General features: G+C 43.1%; 1 protein-coding gene across 1 annotated transcript in view; it reads right to left on the bottom strand.

Annotated features, from left to right (window-relative positions):
- LOC135543712 (short transient receptor potential channel 4-like) overlaps positions 1–24,039 on the bottom strand; it is a 130,713-nt gene that overhangs the window by 75,829 nt on the left and 30,845 nt on the right. Inside the window, 1 exon segment of the mRNA XM_064971079.1 lies at positions 13,408–13,548. Coding sequence (XP_064827151.1) covers positions 13,408–13,548 — 141 coding nt within the window.

Here is a 24,039-nt window from a genome sequence, read left to right as displayed (position 1 = left end):
CTCCACGCAGTTACAACGCACCTAGAGACACAAGACACACCCTCCACGCAGTTACAACGCACCTAGAGACACAAGACACACCCTCCACGCAGTTACAACAAACCTAGAGACACAAGACACACCCTCCACGCAGTTACAACGCACCTAGAGACACAAGACACACCCTCCACACAGTTACAACACACCTGGAGACACAAGACACACCCTCTACACAGTTACAACACACCTGGAGACACAAGACACACCCTCTACAGAGTTACAACACACCTGGAGACACAAGACACACCCTCCACACAGTTACAACACACCTGGAGACACAAGACACACCCTCTACACAGTTATAACACACCTGGAGACACAAGACACACCCTCCACACAGTTACAACACACCTGGAGACACAAGACACACCCTCCACACAGTTACAACACACCTGGAGACACAAGACACACCCTCCACACAGTTACAACACACCTGGAGACACAAGACACACCCTCTACACAGTTACAACACACCTGGAGACACAAGACACACCCTCTACACAGTTACAACACACCTGGAGACACAAGACACACCCTCCACACAGTTACAACACACCTGGAGACACAAGACACACCCTCCACACAGTTACAACACACCTGGAGACACAAGACACACCCTCCACACAGTTACAACACACCTGGAGACACAAGACACACCCTCTACACAGTTACAACACACATGGAGACACAAGACACACCCTCAACACAGTTACAACACACCTGGAGACACAAGACACACCCTCCACACAGTTACAACACACCTGGAGACACAAGACACACCCTCCACACAGTTACAACACACCTGGAGACACAAGACACACCCTCCACACAGTTACAACGCACCTGGAGACACAAGACACACCCTCCACACAGTTACAACACACCTGGAGACACAAGACACACCCTCCACACAGTTACAACACACCTGGAGACACAAGACACACCCTCCACACCGTTACAACACACCTGGAGACACAAGACACACCCTCCACACAGTTACAACACACCTGGAGACACAAGACACACCCTCCACACAGTTACAACACACCTGGAGACACAAGACACACCCTCTACACAGTTACAACACACCTGGAGACACAAGACACACCCTCTACACAGTTACAACACACCTGGAGACACAAGACACACCCTCCACACAGTTACAACACACCTGGAGACACAAGACACACCCTCCACACAGTTACAACACACCTGGAGACACAAGACACACCCTCCACACAGTTACAACACACCTGGAGACACAAGACACACCCTCTACACAGTTACAACACACATGGAGACACAAGACACACCCTCTACACAGTTACAACACACCTGGAGACACAAGACACACCCTCCACACAGTTACAACACACCTGGAGACACAAGACACACCCTCCACACAGTTACAACACACCTGGAGACACAAGACACACCCTCCACACAGTTACAACGCACCTGGAGACACAAGACACACCCTCCACACAGTTACAACACACCTGGAGACACAAGACACACCCTCCACACAGTTACAACACACCTGGAGACACAAGACACACCCTCCACACAGTTACAACACACCTGGAGACACAAGACACATCCTCCACACAGTTACAACACACCTGGAGACACAAGACACACCCTCTACACAGTTACAACACACCTGGAGACACAAGACACACCCTCTACACAGTTACAACACACCTGGAGACACAAGACACACCCTCCACACAGTTGCAATGCACCTGGAGACACAAGACACCCTCTACAGAGTTACAAAACACCTGGAGACACAAGACACACCCTCCACACAGTGACAACACACCTGGAGACACAAGACACACCCTCCACACAGTTACAACACACCTGGAGACACAAGACACACCCTCTACACAGTTACAACACACATGGAGACACAAGACACACCCTCTACACAGTTACAACACACCTGGAGACACAAGACACACCCTCCACACAGTTACAACACACCTGGAGACACAAGACACACCCTCCACACAGTTACAACACACCTGGAGACACAAGACACACCCTCCACACAGTTACAACGCACCTGGAGACACAAGACACACCCTCCACACAGTTACAACACACCTGGAGACACAAGACACACCATCCACACAGTTACAACACACCTGGAGACACAAGACACACCCTCCACACCGTTACAACACACCTGGAGACACAAGACACACCCTCCACACAGTTACAACACACCTGGAGACACAAGACACACCCTCCACACAGTTACAACACACCTGGAGACACAAGACACACCCTCTACACAGTTACAACACACCTGGAGACACAAGACACACCCTCTACACAGTTACAACACACCTGGAGACACAAGACACACCCTCCACACAGTTACAACACACCTGGAGACACAAGACACACCCTCCACACAGTTACAACACACCTGGAGACACAAGACACACCCTCCACACAGTTACAACACACCTGGAGACACAAGACACACCCTCTACACAGTTACAACACACATGGAGACACAAGACACACCCTCTACACAGTTACAACACACCTGGAGACACAAGACACACCCTCCACACAGTTACAACACACCTGGAGACACAAGACACACCCTGGAGACACAAGACACACCCTCCACACAGTTACAACACACCTGGAGACACAAGACACACCCTCCACACAGTTACAACGCACCTGGAGACACAAGACACACCCTCCACACAGTTACAACACACCTGGAGACACAAGACACACCCTCCACACAGTTACAACACACCTGGAGACACAAGACACACCCTCCACACAGTTACAACACACCTGGAGACACAAGACACACCCTCCACACAGTTACAACACACCTGGAGACACAAGACACACCCTCTACACAGTTACAACACACCTGGAGACACAAGACACACCCTCTACACAGTTACAACACACCTGGAGACACAAGACACACCCTCCACACAGTTGCAATGCACCTGGAGACACAAGACACCCTCTACAGAGTTACAAAACACCTGGAGACACAAGACACACCCTCTACACAGTTACAACAGACCTGGAGACACAAGACACACCCTCTACACAGTTACACCACACCTGGACACACAAGACACACCCTCTACACAGTTACAACACACCTGGAGACACAAGACACACCCTCTACACAGTTACAACACACCTGGAGACACAAGACACACCCTCCACACAGTTACAACACACCTGGAGACACAAGACACACCCTCTACACAGTTACAACACACCTGGAGACACAAGACACACCCTCCACACAGTTACAACACACCTGGAGACACAAGACACACCCTCCACACAGTTACAACACACCTGGAGACACAAGACACACCCTCTACACAGTTACAACACACATGGAGACACAAGACACACCCTCTACACAGTTACAACACACCTGGAGACACAAGACACACCCTCCACACAGTTACAACACACCTGGAGATACAAGACACACCCTCCACACAGTTACAACACACCTGGAGACACAAGTCACACCCTCCACACAGTTACAACGCACCTGGAGACACAAGACACACCCTCTACACAGTTACAACACACCTGGAGACACAAGACACACCCTCTACACAGTTACAACACACCTGGACACACAAGACACACCCTCTACACAGTTACAACACACCTGGACACACAAGACACACCCTCTACACAAACCCCTTTATCTGCATCCATGATGTTCTTTACATCAAACCCACCTCAAATGGACACCCCTTTATCTGCAACACACTAATAAATGCTGAATTAAAAACACCTAAATCTGGGTGAATATTGGACAGAACACATTGGGTCACATAACAACCCATTGCCAGTACAAGGTTGGGTCGTTGATGCTAGGTTCTAGATGGGCGGTGTTTGTGTCACATGCATTTGAAATACCCATTTCAATTACTTCTGAGTATTTTGTATGTTGTATTAAACTGGGCTGAACTACACTCCAATGTATTTGGTGACAAAATACTTTCAAAAGCTGCAATTTGTTTAATCAAAACACAAAATACTATATATATATATATATATATATATATATATATATATATATATATATATATATATATATATATATATATACCATTTTTTTTCTTCCAGCGGTTCATAATTGTGTGGCTCCACTTCCACTTGTATTAACATCAGAAGTCTGATGGTACTACGGTGTGATAAGAGTGTCTCTTAAATGTAAAAATGAACAATTCCAAGGAATGCTGGGTAGTATTTTAATGAGCTCAGTTGTTCATTTTCACATAAACATATTGGTCATCTGGCAGATGCTCTCATGCAGAATGAACTATTGTAAACAACATTTCACAGTAATATAATGACTGTGTAATATTCCATTATACTACCTCATAATACACTACACCACTATATAATATACCACTATACTACTGCATAATGTACTATACCACTATATAATATACCACATGTCTATTGCATAATGTATTATACCACTGTAATACTGTATCATATACTATACCACTATATAATACACTATACCACTAAACTACTGCATAATATACTATACCACTATATAATATACTATACCACTATATAATATACCACATGGATATTGCATAATGTATTATACCACTATAATACTGTATCATATACTATACCACTATATAATATACTATACCACGAAACTACTGCATAATATACTATACCACTATATAATATACTATACCACAAAACTACTGCATAATATACTATACCACTATATAATATACTATACCACTATATAATATACTAAACCACGAAACTACTGCATAATATACTATACCACTATATAATATACTATACCACTATATAATATACTATACCACAAAACTACTGCATAATATACTATACCACTATATAATATACTATACCACTATATAATATACTATACCACGAAACTACTTCATAATATACTATACCACTATATAATATACTATACCACTATATAATATACTATACCACGAAACTACTGCATAATATACTATACCACTATATAATGGCGCCGGAGGAGATGGCCGCCGTTTTATGGTCTCCTAATCAATTGTGTTATTATGTGTTTTTTTTTTGCGATATTTGTAAATTATTTTGTACATAATGTTTCTGAAACCGTATCTTATGGCTGAAAAGAGCTTCTGGATTTCAGGACAGCGATCACTACCTCGGATTAGACAAAGAGCTTCTGGATTTCAGGACAGCAATCACTACCTCGGATTAGACAAAGAGCTTCTGGATATCAGGACAGCGATCACTACCTCGGATTAGACAAAGAGCTTCTGGATTTCAGGACAGCGATCACTACCTCGGATTAGACAAAGAGCTTCTGGATATCAGGATCACTCACCTCGGATTAGACAAAGAGCTTCTGGATTTCAGGACAGCGATCACTACCTCGGATTAGACAAAGAGCTTCTGGATTTCAGGACAGCGATCACTACCTCGGATTAGACAAAGAGCTTCTGGATATCAGGACAGCGATCACTACCTCAGATTAGACAAAGAGCTTCTGGATATCAGGACAGCGATCACTACCTCGGATTAGACAAAGAGCTTCTGGATTTCAGGACAGCGATCACTACCTCAGATTAGACAAAGAGCTTCTGGATTTCAGGACAGCGATCACTACCTCGGATTAGACAAAGAGCTTCTGGATATCAGGACAGCGATCACTACCTCAGATTAGACAAAGAGCTTCTGGATATCAGGACAGCGATCACTACCTCAGATTAGACAAAGAGCTTCTGGATTTCAGGACAGCGATCACTACCTCGGATTAGACAAAGAGCTTCTGGATATCAGGACAGCGATCACTGCCTCAGATTAGACAAAGAGCTTCTGGATTTCAGGACAGCGATCACTACCTCGGATTAGACAAAGAGCTTCTGGATATCAGGACAGCGATCACTACCTCAGATTAGACAAAGAGCTTCTGGATTTCAGGACAGCGATCACTACCTCGGATTAGACAAAGAGCTTCTGGATATCAGGACAGCGTTCACTACCTCAGATTAGACAAAGAGCTTCTGGATATCAGGACAGCGATCACTACCTCGGATTAGACAAAGAGCTTCAGGATTTCAGGACAGCGATCACTACCTCGGATTAGACAAAGAGCTTCTGGATTTCAGGACAGCGATCACTACCTCGGATTAGACAAAGTGCTTCTGGATATCAAGCCAGCGATCACTACCTCGGATTAGACAAAGAGCTTCTGGATATCAGGATCACTCACCTCGGATTAGACAAAGAGCTTCTGGATTTCAGGACAGCGATCACTACCTCGGATTAGACAAAGAGCTTCTGGATTTCAGGACAGCGATCACTACTTCGGATTAGACAAAGAGCTTCTGGATATCAGGACAGCGATCACTACCTCGGATTAGACAAAGAGCTTCTGGATATCAGGACAGCGATCACTACCTCGGATTAGACAAAGAGCTTCAGGATTTCAGGACAGCGATCACTACCTCGGATTAGACAAAGAGCTTCTGGATTTCAGGACAGCGATCACTACCTCGGATTAGACAAAGAGCTTCTGGATATCAGGATCACTCACCTCGGATTAGACAAAGAGCTTCTGGATTTCAGGACAGCGATCACTACCTCGGATTAGACAAAGAGCTTCTGGATTTCAGGACAGCGATCACAACCTCGGATTAGACAAAGTGCTTCTGGATATCAGGCCAGCGATCACTATCTCGGATTAGACAAAGAGCTTCTGGATATCAGGATCACTCACCTCGGATTAGACAAAGAGCTTCTGGATTTCAGGACAGCGATCACTACCTCGGATTAGACAAAGAGCTTCTGGATTTCAGGACAGCGATCACTACTTCGGATTAGACAAAGAGCTTCTGGATATCAGGACAGCGATCACTACCTCGGATTAGACAAAGAGCTTCTGGATATCAGGACAGCGATCACTACCTCGGATTAGACAAAGAGCTTCAGGATTTCAGGACAGCGATCACTACCTCGGATTAGACAAAGAGCTTCTGGATTTCAGGACAGCGATCACTACCTCGGATTAGACAAAGAGCTTCTGGATTTCAGGACAGCGATCACTACCTCGGATTAGACAAAGAGCTTCTGGATATCAGGATCACTCACCTCGGATTAGACAAAGAGCTTCTGGATTTCAGGACAGCGATCACTACCTCGGATTAGACAAAGAGCTTCTGGATATCAGGACAGCGATCACTACCTCGGATTAGACAAAGAGCTTCAGGATTTCAGGACAGCGATCACTACCTCGGATTAGACAAAGAGCTTCTGGATTTCAGGACAGCGATCACTACCTCGGATTAGACAAAGAGCTTCTGGATATCAGGATCACTCACCTCGGATTAGACAAAGAGCTTCTGGATTTCAGGACAGCGATCACTACCTCGGATTAGACAAAGAGCTTCAGGATTTCAGGACAGCGATCACTACCTCGGATTAGACAAAGTGCTTCTGGATATCAGGCCAGCGATCACTACCTCGGATTAGACAAAGAGCTTCTGGATATCAGGATCACTCACCTCGGATTAGACAAAGAGCTTCTGGATTTCAGGACAGCGATCACTACCTCGGATTAGACAAAGAGCTTCTGGATTTCAGGACAGCGATCACTACCTCGGATTAGACAAAGAGCTTCTGGATTTCAGGACAGCGATCACTACCTCGGATTAGACAAAGAGCTTCTGGATTTCAGGACAGCGATCACTACCTCGGATTAGACAAAGAGCTTCTGGATTTCAGGACAGCGATCACTACCTCGGATTAGACAAAGAGCTTCTGGATTTCAGGACAGCGATCACTACCTCGGATTAGACAAAGAGCTTCTGGATTTCAGGACAGCGATCACTACCTCGGATTAGACAAAGAGCTTCTGGATTTCAGGACAGCGATCACTACCTCGGATTAGACAAAGAGCTTCTGGATTTCAGGACAGCGATCACTACCTCGGATTAGACAAAGAGCTTCTGGATTTCAGGACAGCGATCACTACCTCGGATTAGACAAAGAGCTTCTGGATTTCAGGACAGCGATCACTACCTCGGATTAGACAAAGATTTTTTTCAACAACAACAACAACAACAACAAGCAGGACTCACACGATATTCTCCAAACACCCCACAGGGCAGACATCCCAATCATTCGCAAAAGGAAGCGAAGCAGAGGATGAAGAGCCAAATGCCTCGTCCAGACCGGCAGAAGACAACTAGGAAAGCTGCCGTTACCGTCAATATTACTCGCCGACATGCAATCATTGGACAATAAACTACACGAGGTATGATCATGAATATCCTACCAACGGGACATCAACAACTGTAATATCCTATGTTTCACGGAATCGTGGCTGAATGACGACATGGATATTCAGCTAGAGGGATACACGCTGCACCGGCAAGATAGAATAGCACACTCCGGTAAGATGATGGGGGGGGGGTCTGTGCATATTTGTAAACAACAGCAGGTGCAATAAATCTAAGGAAGGCTCTAGATTTTGCCGCCTGAAGTAGAGTATATTGTGATAAATTGCAGGCCACACTACTTGCCTAGAGTTGTCAGCTATTCTTTTCGTGGCTGTTTATTTACCACCACACACAGATTCTTGCACTAAGACCGCACTCAGTCAGATGTATAAGGAAAAAAGCAAACAGGAAACCACTCACCCAGAGGCGGCGCTATTGGTGGCCGGAAACTTTAATGCAGGGAAACTTAAATCAGTTCTACCAAATCTCTATCAACGTTTTAAATGTGAAACCAGACGGATGGAAAAACATTCTAGATCACCTGTACTCCACACACAGAGACGCGTACAAAGCTCTCCCTCGCCCTCCATTTGGGAAATCCGACTACAACTCTATCCTCCTGATTCCTGCTTACAAGCAAAAATTAAAGCAGGAAGCACCAGTGACTCGGTCTATAAAAAAATGGTCTGATGAAGCAGATGCTAAACCACAGGACTGTTTTGCTAATCACAGACTGGAACATGTTCCGGGATTCAGTCACTGGCTCTATCAATAAGTGCATTGATGACGTCGTCCCCACAGTGACTGTACGTACATACACCAACCAGAAGCCATGGATTACAGGCAACATTCACACTGAGCTAAAGGGTAGAGCTGCCGCTTTCAAGGTGTGGGACTCTAACCCGGAGGCTTACCAGAAATCCTGATATGCCCTGCGACGAACCATCAAACAGGCAAAGCGTCAATACAGGGCTAAGATTGCATCATACTACACCGGCTCCGACACTCGTCGGATGGGCCTGCAAACTATTACAGACTACAAAGGGAAGCACAGCCACGAGCTGCCCAGTGACACGAGCCTACCAGACGAGCTAAATCACTTCTATGTTTGCTTCGAGGCAAGCAACACTGGGGCATGCATGAGAGCATCAGCTGTTCCGGACGACTGTGTGATCACGTTCTCCGTAGCCGACGTGAGTAAGACCTTTAAACAGGTCAACATTCACAAGGCTGCGGGGCCAGACGGATTACCAGGACGTGTGCTCCAGGCAGGTGCTGACCAACTGGCAGGTGTCTTCACTGACATTTTCGACATGTCCCTGATTGAGTCTGTAGTACCAACATGCTTCAAGCAGACCACCTTAGTCCTTGTGCCCAAGAACACAAAGGCAACCTGCCTAAATGACTACAGACTCGTAGCACTCACGTCCGCAGCCATGAAGTGCTTTGAAAGGCTGGTAATAGCTCACATCAACACCATTATCCCAGAAACCCTAGACCCACTCCAATTTGCATACCGCCCAAACAGATCCACAGATGATGCAATCTCTATTGCACTCCACACTGCCCCCACTCCCACCTGGACAAAAGGAACACCTATGTGAGAATGCTATTCATTGACTACAGCTCAGCGTTCAAGACCATAGTGTCCTCAAAGCTCATCACTAAGCCAAGGAACCAGGGACTAAACACCTCCCTCTGCAACTGGATCCTGGACTTCCTGACGGGCGCCCAGGTGGTGAGGGTAGGTAGCAACACATCTGCCACGCTGATCCTCAACACTGGAGCTCCCCAGGGGTGTGTGCTTAGTCCCCTCCTGTACTCCCTGTTCACCCACGACTGCATGTCCAGGCACGACTCCAACAACATCATTCAGTTTGCAGACGACACAACAACGACGAGACAGCCTATAGGGAGGAGGTCAGAGACCTGGCCGGGTGGGCCAGAACAACAACCTTTCCCTCAACGTAATCAAGCCTAAGGAGATGATTGTGGACTACAGGAAAAGGAGCACTGAGCACGTCCCCATTTTCATCGACAGGGCTGTAGTGGAGCAGGTTGAGAGCTCCAAGTTCCTTGGTGTCCACATCAAAAACAAACTAGAATGGTCCAAACACACCAAGACAGTCGTGAAGAAGGCACGACAAAGCCTATTCCCCCTCAGGAAACTAAAAAGATTTGGTATGGGTCCTGAGATCCTCAAAAGGTTCTACAGCTGCAACATCGAGAACATCCTGACCGGTTGCATCACTGCCTGGTACGGCAACTGCTCAGCCTCCGACCGCAAGGCACTACAGAGGGTGGTGCGTACGGCCCAGTACATCACTGGGGCAAAGCTGCCTGCCATCCAGGACCTCTATACCAGGCGGTGTCAGAGGAAGGCCCTAAAAATTGTCAAAGACCCCAGCCACCCCAGTTATAGACTGTTCTCTCTACTACCGCATGGCAAGCGGTACCGGAGTGCCAAGTCTAGGACAAAAAGGCTTCTCAACAGTTTTTACCCCCCAAGCCATAAGACTCCTGAACAGGTAATCAAATGGCTACCCGGACAATTTGCATTGTGTTCCCCCCACACCCCTCTTTTACGCTGCTGCTACTCTCTGTTTGTCATATATGCATTGACACTTTAACTATACATTCATGTACATACTACCTCAATTGGCCCGACCAACCAGTGCTCCCTCACATTGGCTAACCGGGCTGTCTGCATTGTGTCCCACAACCCACCAACCCCTCTTTTACGCTACTACTACTCTCTGTTCATCATATATGCATAGTCCCTTTAACCATATCTACATGTACATACCACCTCAATAAGCCTGACTAACCGGTGTCTGTATGTAGCCTTGCTACTCTGATTTTCAAATGTCTTTTTACTGTTGTTTTATTTCTTTACTTACCTACGCACACAAACCTTTTTTCACACTATTGGTTAGAGCCTGTAAGTAAGCATTTCACTGTAAAGTCTACTACACCTGTTGTATTCTGCACACGTGACAAATACACTTTGATTTCATTTGGTTTGGGATATACTATACCACTATACAACTGTGTATCATGCCGTTATATAATATACTACTGTATAATATACCATTATACAACTGCTTCATAAGCTATACCACCATATAATATACTACACTACTGCATATACTATACCACTGTACTACTGTATCATATACTATACCGCTATGTAATAGACTATACTACTGCATAATATACTATACCACCATACAACTATATCATATACTATACTACTGTATAATATTCCACTATATAATATTCTATACCACTATATAATATACTATACTACTGCATAATATACTATACCACCATACAACTATATCATATACTATAGTACTGTATAATATTCTATACCAGTATATACTATACTATACCACTATACTACTGGTAGGGTTACAGTACCTCGTGTATCATATACTATAGTACTGTATAATATTCTATACCAGTATATACTATACAATACCACTATATAATATACTATACTACCACATAATATACTATACCACTATTCAACTATATCATATACTATACTACTGTATAATATTCCACTATATAATATTCTATACCACTATATAATATACTATACTACTGCTTAATATACTATACCACCATACAACTATATCATATACTATACTACTGTATAATATTCCACTATATAATATACTATAGTACTGTATAATATTCTATACCAGTATATACTATACTATACCACTATACTACTGGTAGGGTTACAGTACCTCGTGTATCATATACTATAGTACTGTATAATATTCTATACCAGTATATACTATACTATACCACTATATAATATACTATACTACTGCATAATATACTATACCACTATTCAACTATATCATATACTATACTACTGTATAATATTCCACTATATAATATTCTATACCACTATATAATATACTATACCACCATACAACTATATCATATACTATAGTACTGTATAATATTCTATACCAGTATATACTATACTATACCACTATATGATATACTATACTACTGCTTAATATACTATACCACCATACAACTATATCATATACTATACTACTGTATAATATTCCACTATATAATATTCTATACCACTATATAATATACTATACTACTGCATAATATACTATACCACCATACAACTATATCATATACTATAGTACTGTATAATATTCTATACCAGTATATACTATACTATACTATACCACTATACTACTGGTAGGGTTACAGTACCTTGTGTATCATATACTATAGTGCTGTATAATATTCTATACCAGTATATACTATACTATACCACTGTACTACTGGTAGGGTTACAGTACCTCGTGTATCATATACTATAGTGCTGTATAATATTCTATACCAGTATATACTATACTATACCACTATATAATATACAATACTACTGCATAATATACTATACCACTATTCAACTATATCATATACTATAGTTCTGTATAATATACTATACCACTATTTAAAAAAGTATACCACTATACTACTGGTAGGGTTACAGTACCTCGTATATAATATACTATAGTACTGTATAATATTCTATACCAGTATATACTATACTATACCACTATACTACTGGTAGGGTTACAGTACCTCGTGTATCATATACTATAGTGCTGTATAATATTCTATACCAGTATATACTATACTATACCACTTTACTACTGGTAGGGTTACAGTACCTCGTGTATCATATACTATAGTACTGTATAATATTCTATACCAGTATATACTATAGTATACCACTATACTACTGGTAGGGTTACAGTACCTTGTGTATCATATACTATAGTACTGTATAATATTCTATACCAATATATACTATAGTATACCACTATACTACTGGTAGGGTTACAGTACCTTGTGTATCATATACTATAGTACTGTATAATATTCTATACCAGTATATACTATACTATACCACTATACTACTGGTAGGGTTACAGTACCTCGTGTATCATATACTATAGTACTTTATAATATTCTATACCAGTATATACTATACTATACCACTATACTACTGGTAGGGTTACAGTACCTCGTGTGGTTGTGGAACAGCCACTCCTTTCTGCACCAGTAGTTTGATGATCTCATAGTTGTTGGTGTGAGCTGCCAGAATGATGGGGGTGATGTCAGGAGTGAAGTCAGAGAACTGCTTGTCCAATAGGATCGGAGGAACCTGGAGAGAGGGCGGGGCAGAGGGAAAGCCAGGTGAGGATCAGTCAAGCAATCTATTCATCCACCAATCAACCAATCAATCAATCAACCAACCAATAAATCAACTCATCAACCAATCAGTCAAATAATCAATCAATCAATAAATCAATCATTCAATCCATCCATGTTAATGAAGCTCTTTTGACATCAACAGTAGTCACAAAGAGCTTTAACAGTAAACTGGCGAAGAGCAAGCAGAATCAGAGTGGATGAGGGGTATTCAGTGAGGAAGGGAGGAAGGGAGGGAGTTATTAACATATGGAATTGTTTTAAGAAAGTCATACTATATATCATTTAGCTATTTGAATTCTAGTTTTAGGACTGCTATTTTTTACAATAATTTGATCAAATATTGCATTTAGCCTTCATTACTATAGCCCATAGAAATACTTTGAATAACATATTCAAATGGCAAAAGAAAAATATATAATAAAAAAAGGTTTTGAAGTGTCTGTCCTATATCTAGGAGATATAAGAACGCTCAAGAAATAAACGTGTATATATTGGACACGTATTTAACCACTTTTTATGGCACAAATCTAAACTCAGCAAAAAAAGAAACGTCCTCTCACTGTCAACTGTGTTTATTTTCAGCAAATGTAACACGTGTAAATATTTGTATGAACATAACAAGATTCAACAACTGAGTCATAAACTAAACAAGTTCCACAGACATGTGACTAACAGAAATTGAATAATGTGTCACTGAACAAAGGGGGGGTCAAAATTAACAGTCAGTATCTGGTGTGGCCACCAGCTGCATTAAGTAGTGGAGTGCATTTCCTCCTCATGGATTGCACCAGATGTGCCAGTTCTTGCTGTGAGATGTTACAGTACTCTTCCACCAAGGCACCTGCAAGTTCCCAGACATTTCAGGGGGGAATGGCCCTAGCCCTCACCCTCTGATCCAACAGGTACCAGACATTTCTGGGGGGAATGGCCCTAGCCCTCACCCTCCAATCCAACAGGTCCCAGACGTGGTCAATGGGATTGAGATCCAGGCTCTTTGCTGTCCATGGCAGAACACTGACATTCCTGTCTTGCAGGAAGTCACTCACAGAACGAGCAGTATGGCTGGTGGCATTGTCATGCTGGAGGGTCATGTTAGGATGAGCCTGCAGGAAGGTTACCACATGAGGGAGGAGGATGTCTTCCCTGTAACACACAGCGTTGAGATTGCCTGCAATGACAACACGCTCAGTCCGATGATGCTGTGACACACTGCCACAGACCATGACGGACCCTCCACCTCCAAATCGATCCCGTTCCCGAGTACAGGCCTCTGTGTAACGCACATTCCTTCAACGATAAATGTGAATCTGACCATCACCCCGGTGAGACAAAACCACGACTCGTCAGTGAAGAGTACTTTTTGCCAGTCAGTAGAAAGGCCTCTTTAGTGTCCTAAGTTTTCATAACTGTGACCTTAATTGCCTACTGTCTGTAAGCTGTTAGTGTCTTAACGACCGTTCCACAGGTGCATGTTCATTACTTGTTTATGGTTCATTGAACAAGCATGGGAAAAAGTGTTAAAATCCTTTACAGTTAAGACCTGTGAAGTTATTTGGATATTTACAAATGATCTTTGAAAGACAGGGTCCTGAAAAAGGGCCGTTTCTTTTTACGCTGAGTTTTACTTCTATATTGCCATAAATATTTTAAAACCTCTAGCGGTTACCTTCAAATGGGTCATATGATACTTGTGGGGGTCATAGAGCAAAACGGTGAACACCACCGTGTTCGTGGGAGTCTCACCTTAGTCTCCCTATTAGTTTGTAACCCAAACAGTTCGGACACTAAAGACAGACGTTAGCACAGAGGCGGTACCAACTTCAGACATGTCCAGTGAGGCTTGTGGGGGTCATAGAGCAAAACGGTGAACACCACCGTGTTCGTGGGAGTCTCACCTTAGTCTCCATATTAGTTTGTAGCCCAAACAGTTCGGACACTAAAGACAGACGTTAGCACAGGGGCGGTACCAACTTCAGACATGTCCAGTGAGGCTTGTGGGGGTCGTGGAGCAAAAATGCAGAACACCATTGTGTTCGTGATTCAAACGGGATGTCTCCTGCTCTGATAAAACACCACTGTAGCTCTGCCACTTTCCACCGTCGTTGGGGAAGGCCGACATCTACTGCATCCTGCCATCTTGATGTAATGCATCACGAGCCACTTTGAACAATGCCACTTGTATATATTTACATAAAGGTATATGCATCTCATAAGTATATACTGTACTCTATCATCTACTGCATCCTTATGTAATACATGTATCACTAGCCACTTTAACTATGCCACTTTGTTTACATACTCATCTCATAAGTATATACTGTACTCGATACCATCTACTGCATCCTTATGTAATACATGTATCACTAGCCACTTTAACTATGCCACTTTGTTTACATACTCATCTCATAAGTATATACTGTACTCGATACCATCTACTGCATCTTGCCTATGCCGTTCTATACCATCACTCATTCATATATTTTATTTATGTACATATTCTTATTCATTCCTTTACACTTGTGTGTGTATAAGGTAGTTGTTGTGAAATTGTTAAGTTAGATTACTGGTTGAATATTACTGCATTTCACTACACTAGCATTAACATCTGCTAACCATGTGTATGTGACAAATCAAATTTGATTTGAGGTGGATTGAGAACCAGCCCATAGAAAAACCTCTCTCTTGCTAACTACACAGACAGACATGGATGGGGACTATCTTACTACACAGACAGAACTGAATGGGGACTATCTTACGACACAGATGGACCTGAATGGGGACTATCTCACTACACAGACAGACCTGAATAGGGACTATCTCACTACACAGACCTGGATGGGGACTGTCTTACTACACAGACAGACCTGAATGGGGACTATCTTACTACACAGACCTGAATGGGGACTATCTCACTACACAGACCTGGATAGGGACTGTCTCACTACACAGACCTGGATGGGGACTATCTTACTCCACAGACAGACCTGGATTGGGACTATCTCACTACACAGACAGACCTGGATGGGGACTATCTCACTACACAGACCTGGATGGGGACTATCTTACTCCACAGACAGACCTGGATTGGGACTATCTCACTACACAGACCTGGATGGGGACTATCTCACTACACAGACCTGGATGGGGACTATCTCACTCCACAGACAGACCTGGATGGGGACTATCTCACTACACAGACAGACCTGGATGGGGACTATCTTACTACACAGACAGACCTGAATGGGGACTATCTTACTACACAGACCTGGATGGGGACTATCTTACTCCACAGACAGACCTGGATGGGGACTATCTTACTACACAGACAGACCTGAATGGGGACTATCTTACTACACAGACCTGAATGGGGACTATCTTACTACACAGACAGACCTGGATGGGGACTATCTTACTACACAGACAGACCTGGATGGGGACTATCTTACTACACAGACAGACCTGAATGGGGACTATCTTACTACACAGACAGACCTGGATGGGGACTATCTTACTACACAGACCTGGATGGGGACTATCTTACTACACAGACCTGGATGGGGACTATCTTACTACACAGACAGACCTGGATGGGGGCTATATTACTACACAGACAGACCTTGATGGGGACTATCTCACTACACAGACCTGGATGGGGACTATCTTACTCCACAGACAGACCTGGATTGGGACTATCTCACTACACAGACCTGGATGGGGACTATCTTACTACACAGACCTGGATGGGGACTATCTTACTACACAGACAGACCTGGATGGGGACTATCTTACTACACAGACAGACCTTGATGATGACTAATTTATGGTGTTAATTCGATTGATGTACGGGTGCGTCAATAGACTCTTTTTTAACCATATACATCAAATGGTTCTGGGATTGATTGTTCTGGCCTGCACAGGCTATTTATTTATTCCTTTAAATTTGTACTGGTTGCAAGATTGAACAATACTCAGCCCTGTGTTATAGAGAGGAATATAGAGCACTCAGCCCTGTGTTATAGAGATGAATAGAGAACACTCAGAACTGTGTTATAGAGATGAATAGAGAACACTCAGCCCTGTGTTATAGAGATGAATATAGAGCACTCAGCCCTGTGTTATAGAGATGAATATAGAGCACTCAGCCCTGTGTTATAGAGAGGAATATAGAGCACTCAGCACTGTGTTATAGAGAGGAATATAGAGCACTCAGCCCTGTGTTATAGAGATGAGTATAGAGCACTCAGCACTCTGTTATAGAAATTAATATTTGGGCACTCAGTCCTGTGTTATATAGATGAATATAGAGCACTCAGCACTGTGTTATATAAATTAATATAGAGCACTCAGTCCTGTGCTATAGAGATTAATATAGAGCACTCAGCCCTGTGTTATAGAGAGGAATATAGAGCACTCAGCCCTGTGCTATAGAGAATAATATAGAGCACTCAGCCCTGTAGTATAGAGATGAATATAGAGCACTCAGCCCTGTGTGACAGAGATGAATAGAGATCACTCAGCACTAAGCCCTGTGTTATAAAGATGAATATAGAGCACTCAGCCCTGTGTTATATAGATGAATATAGAGCACTCAGCACTGTGATATAGAGGTATAGAGAACACTCAGCACTGTGTTATAGAGATGAATAGAGAACACTAAGCCCTGTGTTATAGAGATGAATATAGAGCACTTAGCACTCAGCCCTGTGTTATAGAGAAGAATAGAGAACACTCAGCCCTGTGTTATAGAGATGAATATAGAGCACTCATTACTCAGCCCTGTGTTATAGGGATGAATATAGAGCAATCAGCATTGTGTTATAGGGATGAATATAGACCACTCAGCCCTGTGTTATAGAGATGAATATAGAGCACTCGGCCCTGTGTTATAGAGATGAATATTGAGCAATCAGCATTGTGTTATAGGGATGAATATAGACCACTCAGCCCTGTGTTATAGAGATGAATATAGAGAACTGAGCACTGTGTTATAGAGATGAATATAGAGCACTCAGCCCTGTGTTATAGAGATTAATATAGAGCACTCAGCCCTGTGTTATAGAGATTAATATAGAGCACTCAGCCCTGTGTTATAGAGATGAACAGAGAGCACTCAGCCCTGTGTAATAGAGATACATAGAGAGCACTCAGCCCTGTGTTATAGGGATGGACAGAGAGCACTCAGCCCTGTGTTATGGAGATGAACAGAGAACAGTTAGCCCTGTGTAATAGAGATACATAGAGAGCACTCAGCCCTGTGTTATAGAGATGAATATAGAGCACTCAGCACTCAGCCCTGTGTTATAGAGATGAATATAGAGCACTCAGCCCTGTGTTATAAAGATGATTAGAGAACACTCAGCACTGTGTTATAGAGATGAATATAGAGCACTCAGCCCTGTGTTATAAAGATGATTAGAGAACACTCAGCACTGTGTTATAGAGATGAATATAGAGCACTCAGCCCTGTGTTATAAAGATGAATAGAGAACACTCAGCACTGTGTTATAGAGATGAATATAGAGCACTCAGTCCTGTGTTATGGAGATAAATAGAGAGCACTCAGTCCTGTGTTATAGAGATAAATAGAGAACAGTTAGCCCTGAAATATACGGATGAATGATCACCTGACATGTCATAATCCTTATAGAGGCAGTCAGCTGTAATTCCAGATCATGGCAGGAAGGTAATGGGAGTGAAAGGCAATTGCTGACCGGCAATCCAGTACATTATCCTTCCCTTCTCTCTCCCTCTCTCTCTCTCTCTCTCTCTCTCTCTCTCTCTCTCTCTCTCTCCCTCTCTCTCTCTCTCTCTCCCTCTCTCTCTCTTTCTCACTCCCTCTCTCCCTCTCTCTGTCTCTCTCTCCCCCTCTCTCTCCCCCTCTCTCTCTCTTTCTCTCTCCCTCTCTCTGTCTCTCTCTCTCCCTCTCTCTCTCTTTCTCACTCCCTCTCTCTCTCTCCCTCCCTCTCTATGTATCTCTCTCTCCCCCTCTCTCTCTTTCTCACTCCCTCTCTCTCTCTCTCTCTCCCTCTCTCTCTCCCTCTCTCTGTCTCTCTCTCTCCCTCTCTCTCTCTTTCTCTCTCCCTCTCTCTGTCTCTCTCTCTCCCTCTCTCTCTCTTTCTCACTCCCTCTCTCTCTCTCTCTCTCTGATTTGAGCCTCCAACATGTAAGGTGTTGTTCCAAGGCAGTGTAGGTAAAAGCCCTCGAGGGAGTAAGATAACATCTGGGATATAGTGAATAGGCAAACGCAGCCCCAGATCAGGACAAATCAGTGAGGCATATTGCATACGCCTTGCTCTAGAACATTCCTTTCACTTCATATATTTTTAGGTACAAACTCAGTCTCTGATCGGCTTATCTCCTTCTGTCTAAAGCCCCTCAGTTAACTGCTGTCACTCACACCGACTGGAAGACAGGAGTGTGTGTGAATTTATTTTAATTAAAACATATTTTATCTGATATCCCTTAATAATGGAGAGAGAGGGAAATTAAAATGAAGGAAAAAAGGAGGGAGAGAGGAAAATCAGGTGGTTGTCTTTCTCATGGCTCTTTGGGCCAGTAGTGCACTAAGGAGAAGAGTTCAGGTTGTCATTTGGGACACAGATGGGGTTATTAGTTACAGACAGGGTTATTAGTTACAGACAGGGTTATTCGTTACAGACAGGGTTATTAGTTACAACCGGGTTTATTAGTTACAGATGGGGTATATTAGTTACAGATGGGGATATTAGTTACAGATGGGGTTAATTAGTTACAGGTGGGGAATTAGTTACAGGTGGGGATATTAGTTATAGATGGTGTTATTAGTTATAGATGGGGTTAATAGTTACAGACAGCGATATTAGTTACAGATGGGGTTATTAGTTGCAGATGGGATATTAGTTAAATACGGGTTTATTAGTTACAGCCAGAGATATTAGTCACAAACGGGGTTATTAGTAACAGATGGGGTTATTAGTCACAGACAGGGTTATTAGTCACAGATGGGGTTATTAGTAACAGATGGGGTTATTAGTTACAGACAGGGTTATTAGTCACAGACAGGGTTATTAGTTACAGACAGGGTTATTAGTCACAGACAGGGTTATTAGTCACAGATGAGTTATTAGTTACAGACAGGGTTATTAGTTACAGACAGGGTTATTAGTCACAGGTGAGTTATTAGTTACAGACAGGGTTATTAGTTACAGACAGGGTTATTAGTCACAGACAGGGTCATTAGTCACAGACAGGGTTATTAGACAGGGTTATTAGTCACATATAGGGTTATTAGTCACAGACAGGGTTATTAGACAGGGTTATTAGTCACATATAGGGTTATTAGTCGCAGACAGGGTTATTAGACAGGGTTATTAGTCGCAGGCAGGGTTATTAGACACATATAGGGTTATTAGTCACATACAGGGTTATTAGACAGGGTTATTAGACACAGACAGGGTTATTAGTCACAGACAGGGCTGTTATAACATGTCCACAGTGTCTTTACGTGGCCGGCTGGGGCCACTGGGGCCGGCTGGGGCACATATCAAACTGCTCATCGGGTCTTGCTTGACTGATCTTTGAAAATATGCCACAAACACATCACAAACACATCACAAACACATCACATGTGGAGGACAGTTCACATGGGTTTGATATGGGTTTGATTTATCATCAAGTAATCTACACCTAATGGCTGTACACTGTGCACCGACACAGACTGGGGGTGTGTGTGTGTTTGTGTGTGTGCACGTTTTGGTTTGGTCGGAGGGATGGTGCGTTATGCTAATAGCAGCGCAGGAATGAAACGAAATCATAGCCCACTCGTCCCTTTAATGTTTATTCATTGCGTTACTCGTAATGAGGACAGAAGAAGAGAGGCCTGCACAACATTGGTGATGAATATGAATGTAACCACACAGTGTGTGCGTGTGTGCGTGTGTGCCTGCGTGTGTGTGTGTGTGTGTGTGTGCGGCGTGCGCGGGTGTGTGAAGAGGTGATTGTAGCTGTTCAGATCAAACAGTGTAGGGTAGTGTTTCCCAAACCCAGGACCCCCAAAGGGGGGCACGTTAAGGTTTTTCCCCCTAACACTACACAGCCAATTCAAATAATCAGCTTCATGATGAATTCATTATTTCAATCAGCTGTGTAGTGTTAGGGGGGCAACAACCTTATCGTGCCCCCCCCTTAGGAAACCCTGGATTCGGGTTGTGTCCATCAACTCTGCACCAGAGGGTGATGAAATACCACTTCCTTATGTCATGAAATACATTTATTCATTTCATAAATCATCTTCAAAGGGGTTGCAAAAAAAGGTAAATTAGCTGAATTAAATGTAAAGGGTATACGGCCATGACATGAGTTGAATTTGACATTTCACAGAGATGTGCTTGTTTTTCTGAATTTTTTTTATAAAAAAAAAAAAAAAAAAACAGAACAGGAATTTTGAATGAATATGAAACGTGTACACCAAAATATGAAAATACTACAATACTACATGTCTCCAAATCAACATCTGTCTTGTCTCTACTTTCTTTTAAGTTCTGTGGATTTGAGAAGAAACATGATGAGTTTAACGGTCGTGCCTGTCAGGTAACCTGTAGTCAGAATCAAGCTTGCCTGACGAGTTGCAATTAAAAATTTTCTCTCCGGCCTCCAATGATATAGTTATTCTGGCTATCCTACAAGGGTAAACACTCCAATAACTTTTTTAAAGTAACAGCTTATAATACACTTGAGGTTTGGAGGAATAGGTTTCTCAGAAGATTATCTACACCAGTGGTATTATTATATATTATGATGTTGTCAAATGTACTCTAGACAGTGTTTCCCTAACATGTTATTGTCCCGTACCCCTTCAAACATTCAACCTCCAGCTGTACCCCCTCTAGCACCAGGGTCAGCACACTCTCCAATGTTGTTTTTTTGCCATCATTGTAATCAAACCACACACACACACTATATGATACATTTATTAAACATGGGTGAGTCTTTGTCACACCCTGGATCATGGGAAGTGACAAAGAGCTCTTATAGGACCAGGGCACAAATAATAATATAATAATTATCAATCATTTTGCTCTTTATTTAGCCATCTTACATATAAAACCTTATTTGTTCATTGAACATTGTGAATAAGGGTGTGTTTGAAAGCACATATCTCTGCAATGTTGGGTTGTATTGGAGAGAGTCTCAGTCCTAAATCCTTTTCCACACACAGTCTCTGCCTATATATAGGTTTCATGCTAGTGATGGCCGAGAATCCACTCTCATATCAGTACATGGTTGTAAAGGACATCAGTGTCTTAACAGGGTGATTTGCCAAGACATGATACTCTGAGCGCAGCTCTATCCAGAATTCTGGCAGTGGTTCTGATTAAATTCAATTTGCAATTTCCATGAGGCTCTCTTGTTCAGATATTGGTAAGTGGACTGGAGGCAGCGCATGAAAGGGATAACAAATCCAGTTGTTTGTGTCATTCGTTTCCGGAAAGTACCTGTGTAAATGCGAAATCCAACTCACTCAAAATCGAACAATGATGGAAAGACCTGTGTGTTGTCCTTGTTAATGCAGACAGAGAAAATCTCCAACTTCTTAATCATCAATTCAATTTTGTCCCGCACGTTGAATATAGTTGAGGAGAGTCCCTGTAATCCTAGATTCAGATCATTCAGGTGAGAAAACATCACCCAGGTAGTCCAGTCATGTGAGAAACTCGTCCTCATGCAAAGCGGTCAGACAAGTGGAAAAACTATGGTCAATAAAAGAAACTTAAAGCTCGTCTCTCAAATAAAAACATTTTTTGAATACTTTGCCCCATGATAACCAGCTCACTTCTGTATGTTGGCAAATCAGAACATGGTCGCTGCTCATATCATTGCATAGTGCATAAAATACATGAGAGTACAGGGGCCTTGCTTTAACAAAGTTAACCATTTTCACTGTAGTGTCCAAAACGTCTTTCAAGCTGTCAGGCATTCCCTTAGCAGCAAGAGCCTCTCGGTGGATGCTGCAGTCTATCAAAGAGCCTATCGGTGGATGCTGCAGTGTACCCAAGAGCCTCTCGGTGAATGCTGCAGTGTACCCAAGAGCCTCTCGGTGAATGCTGCAGTGTACCCAAGAGCCTCTCAGTGGATGCTGCAGTAAACCCAAGAGCCTCTCGGAGGATGCTGCAGTCTACCCAAGAGCCTCTCGGTGGATGCTGCAGTGTACCCAAGAGCCTCTCGGTGGATGCTGCAGTCTATCCAAGAGCCTCTCGGTGGATGCTGCAGTGTACCCAAGAGCCTCTCGGTGGATGCTGCAGTCTACCCAAGAGCCTCTCGGTGGATGCTGTAGTGTACCCAAGAGCCTCTCGGTGGATGCTGCAGAGTATCCAAGAGCCTCTCGGTGGATGCTGCAGTGTACCAAAGAGCCTCTCGGTGGATGCTGCAGTGTACCCAAGAGCCTCTCGGTGGATGATGCAGT

The sequence above is a fragment of the Oncorhynchus masou genome, chromosome 8 (genome assembly GCF_036934945.1).
Source record: "Oncorhynchus masou masou isolate Uvic2021 chromosome 8, UVic_Omas_1.1, whole genome shotgun sequence".
Taxonomy (NCBI): Eukaryota; Metazoa; Chordata; class Actinopteri; order Salmoniformes; family Salmonidae; genus Oncorhynchus; species Oncorhynchus masou.
The sequence above is the reverse complement of the archived record's forward strand: the minus strand, read 5'-3'. Positions and strand labels throughout refer to the sequence as shown.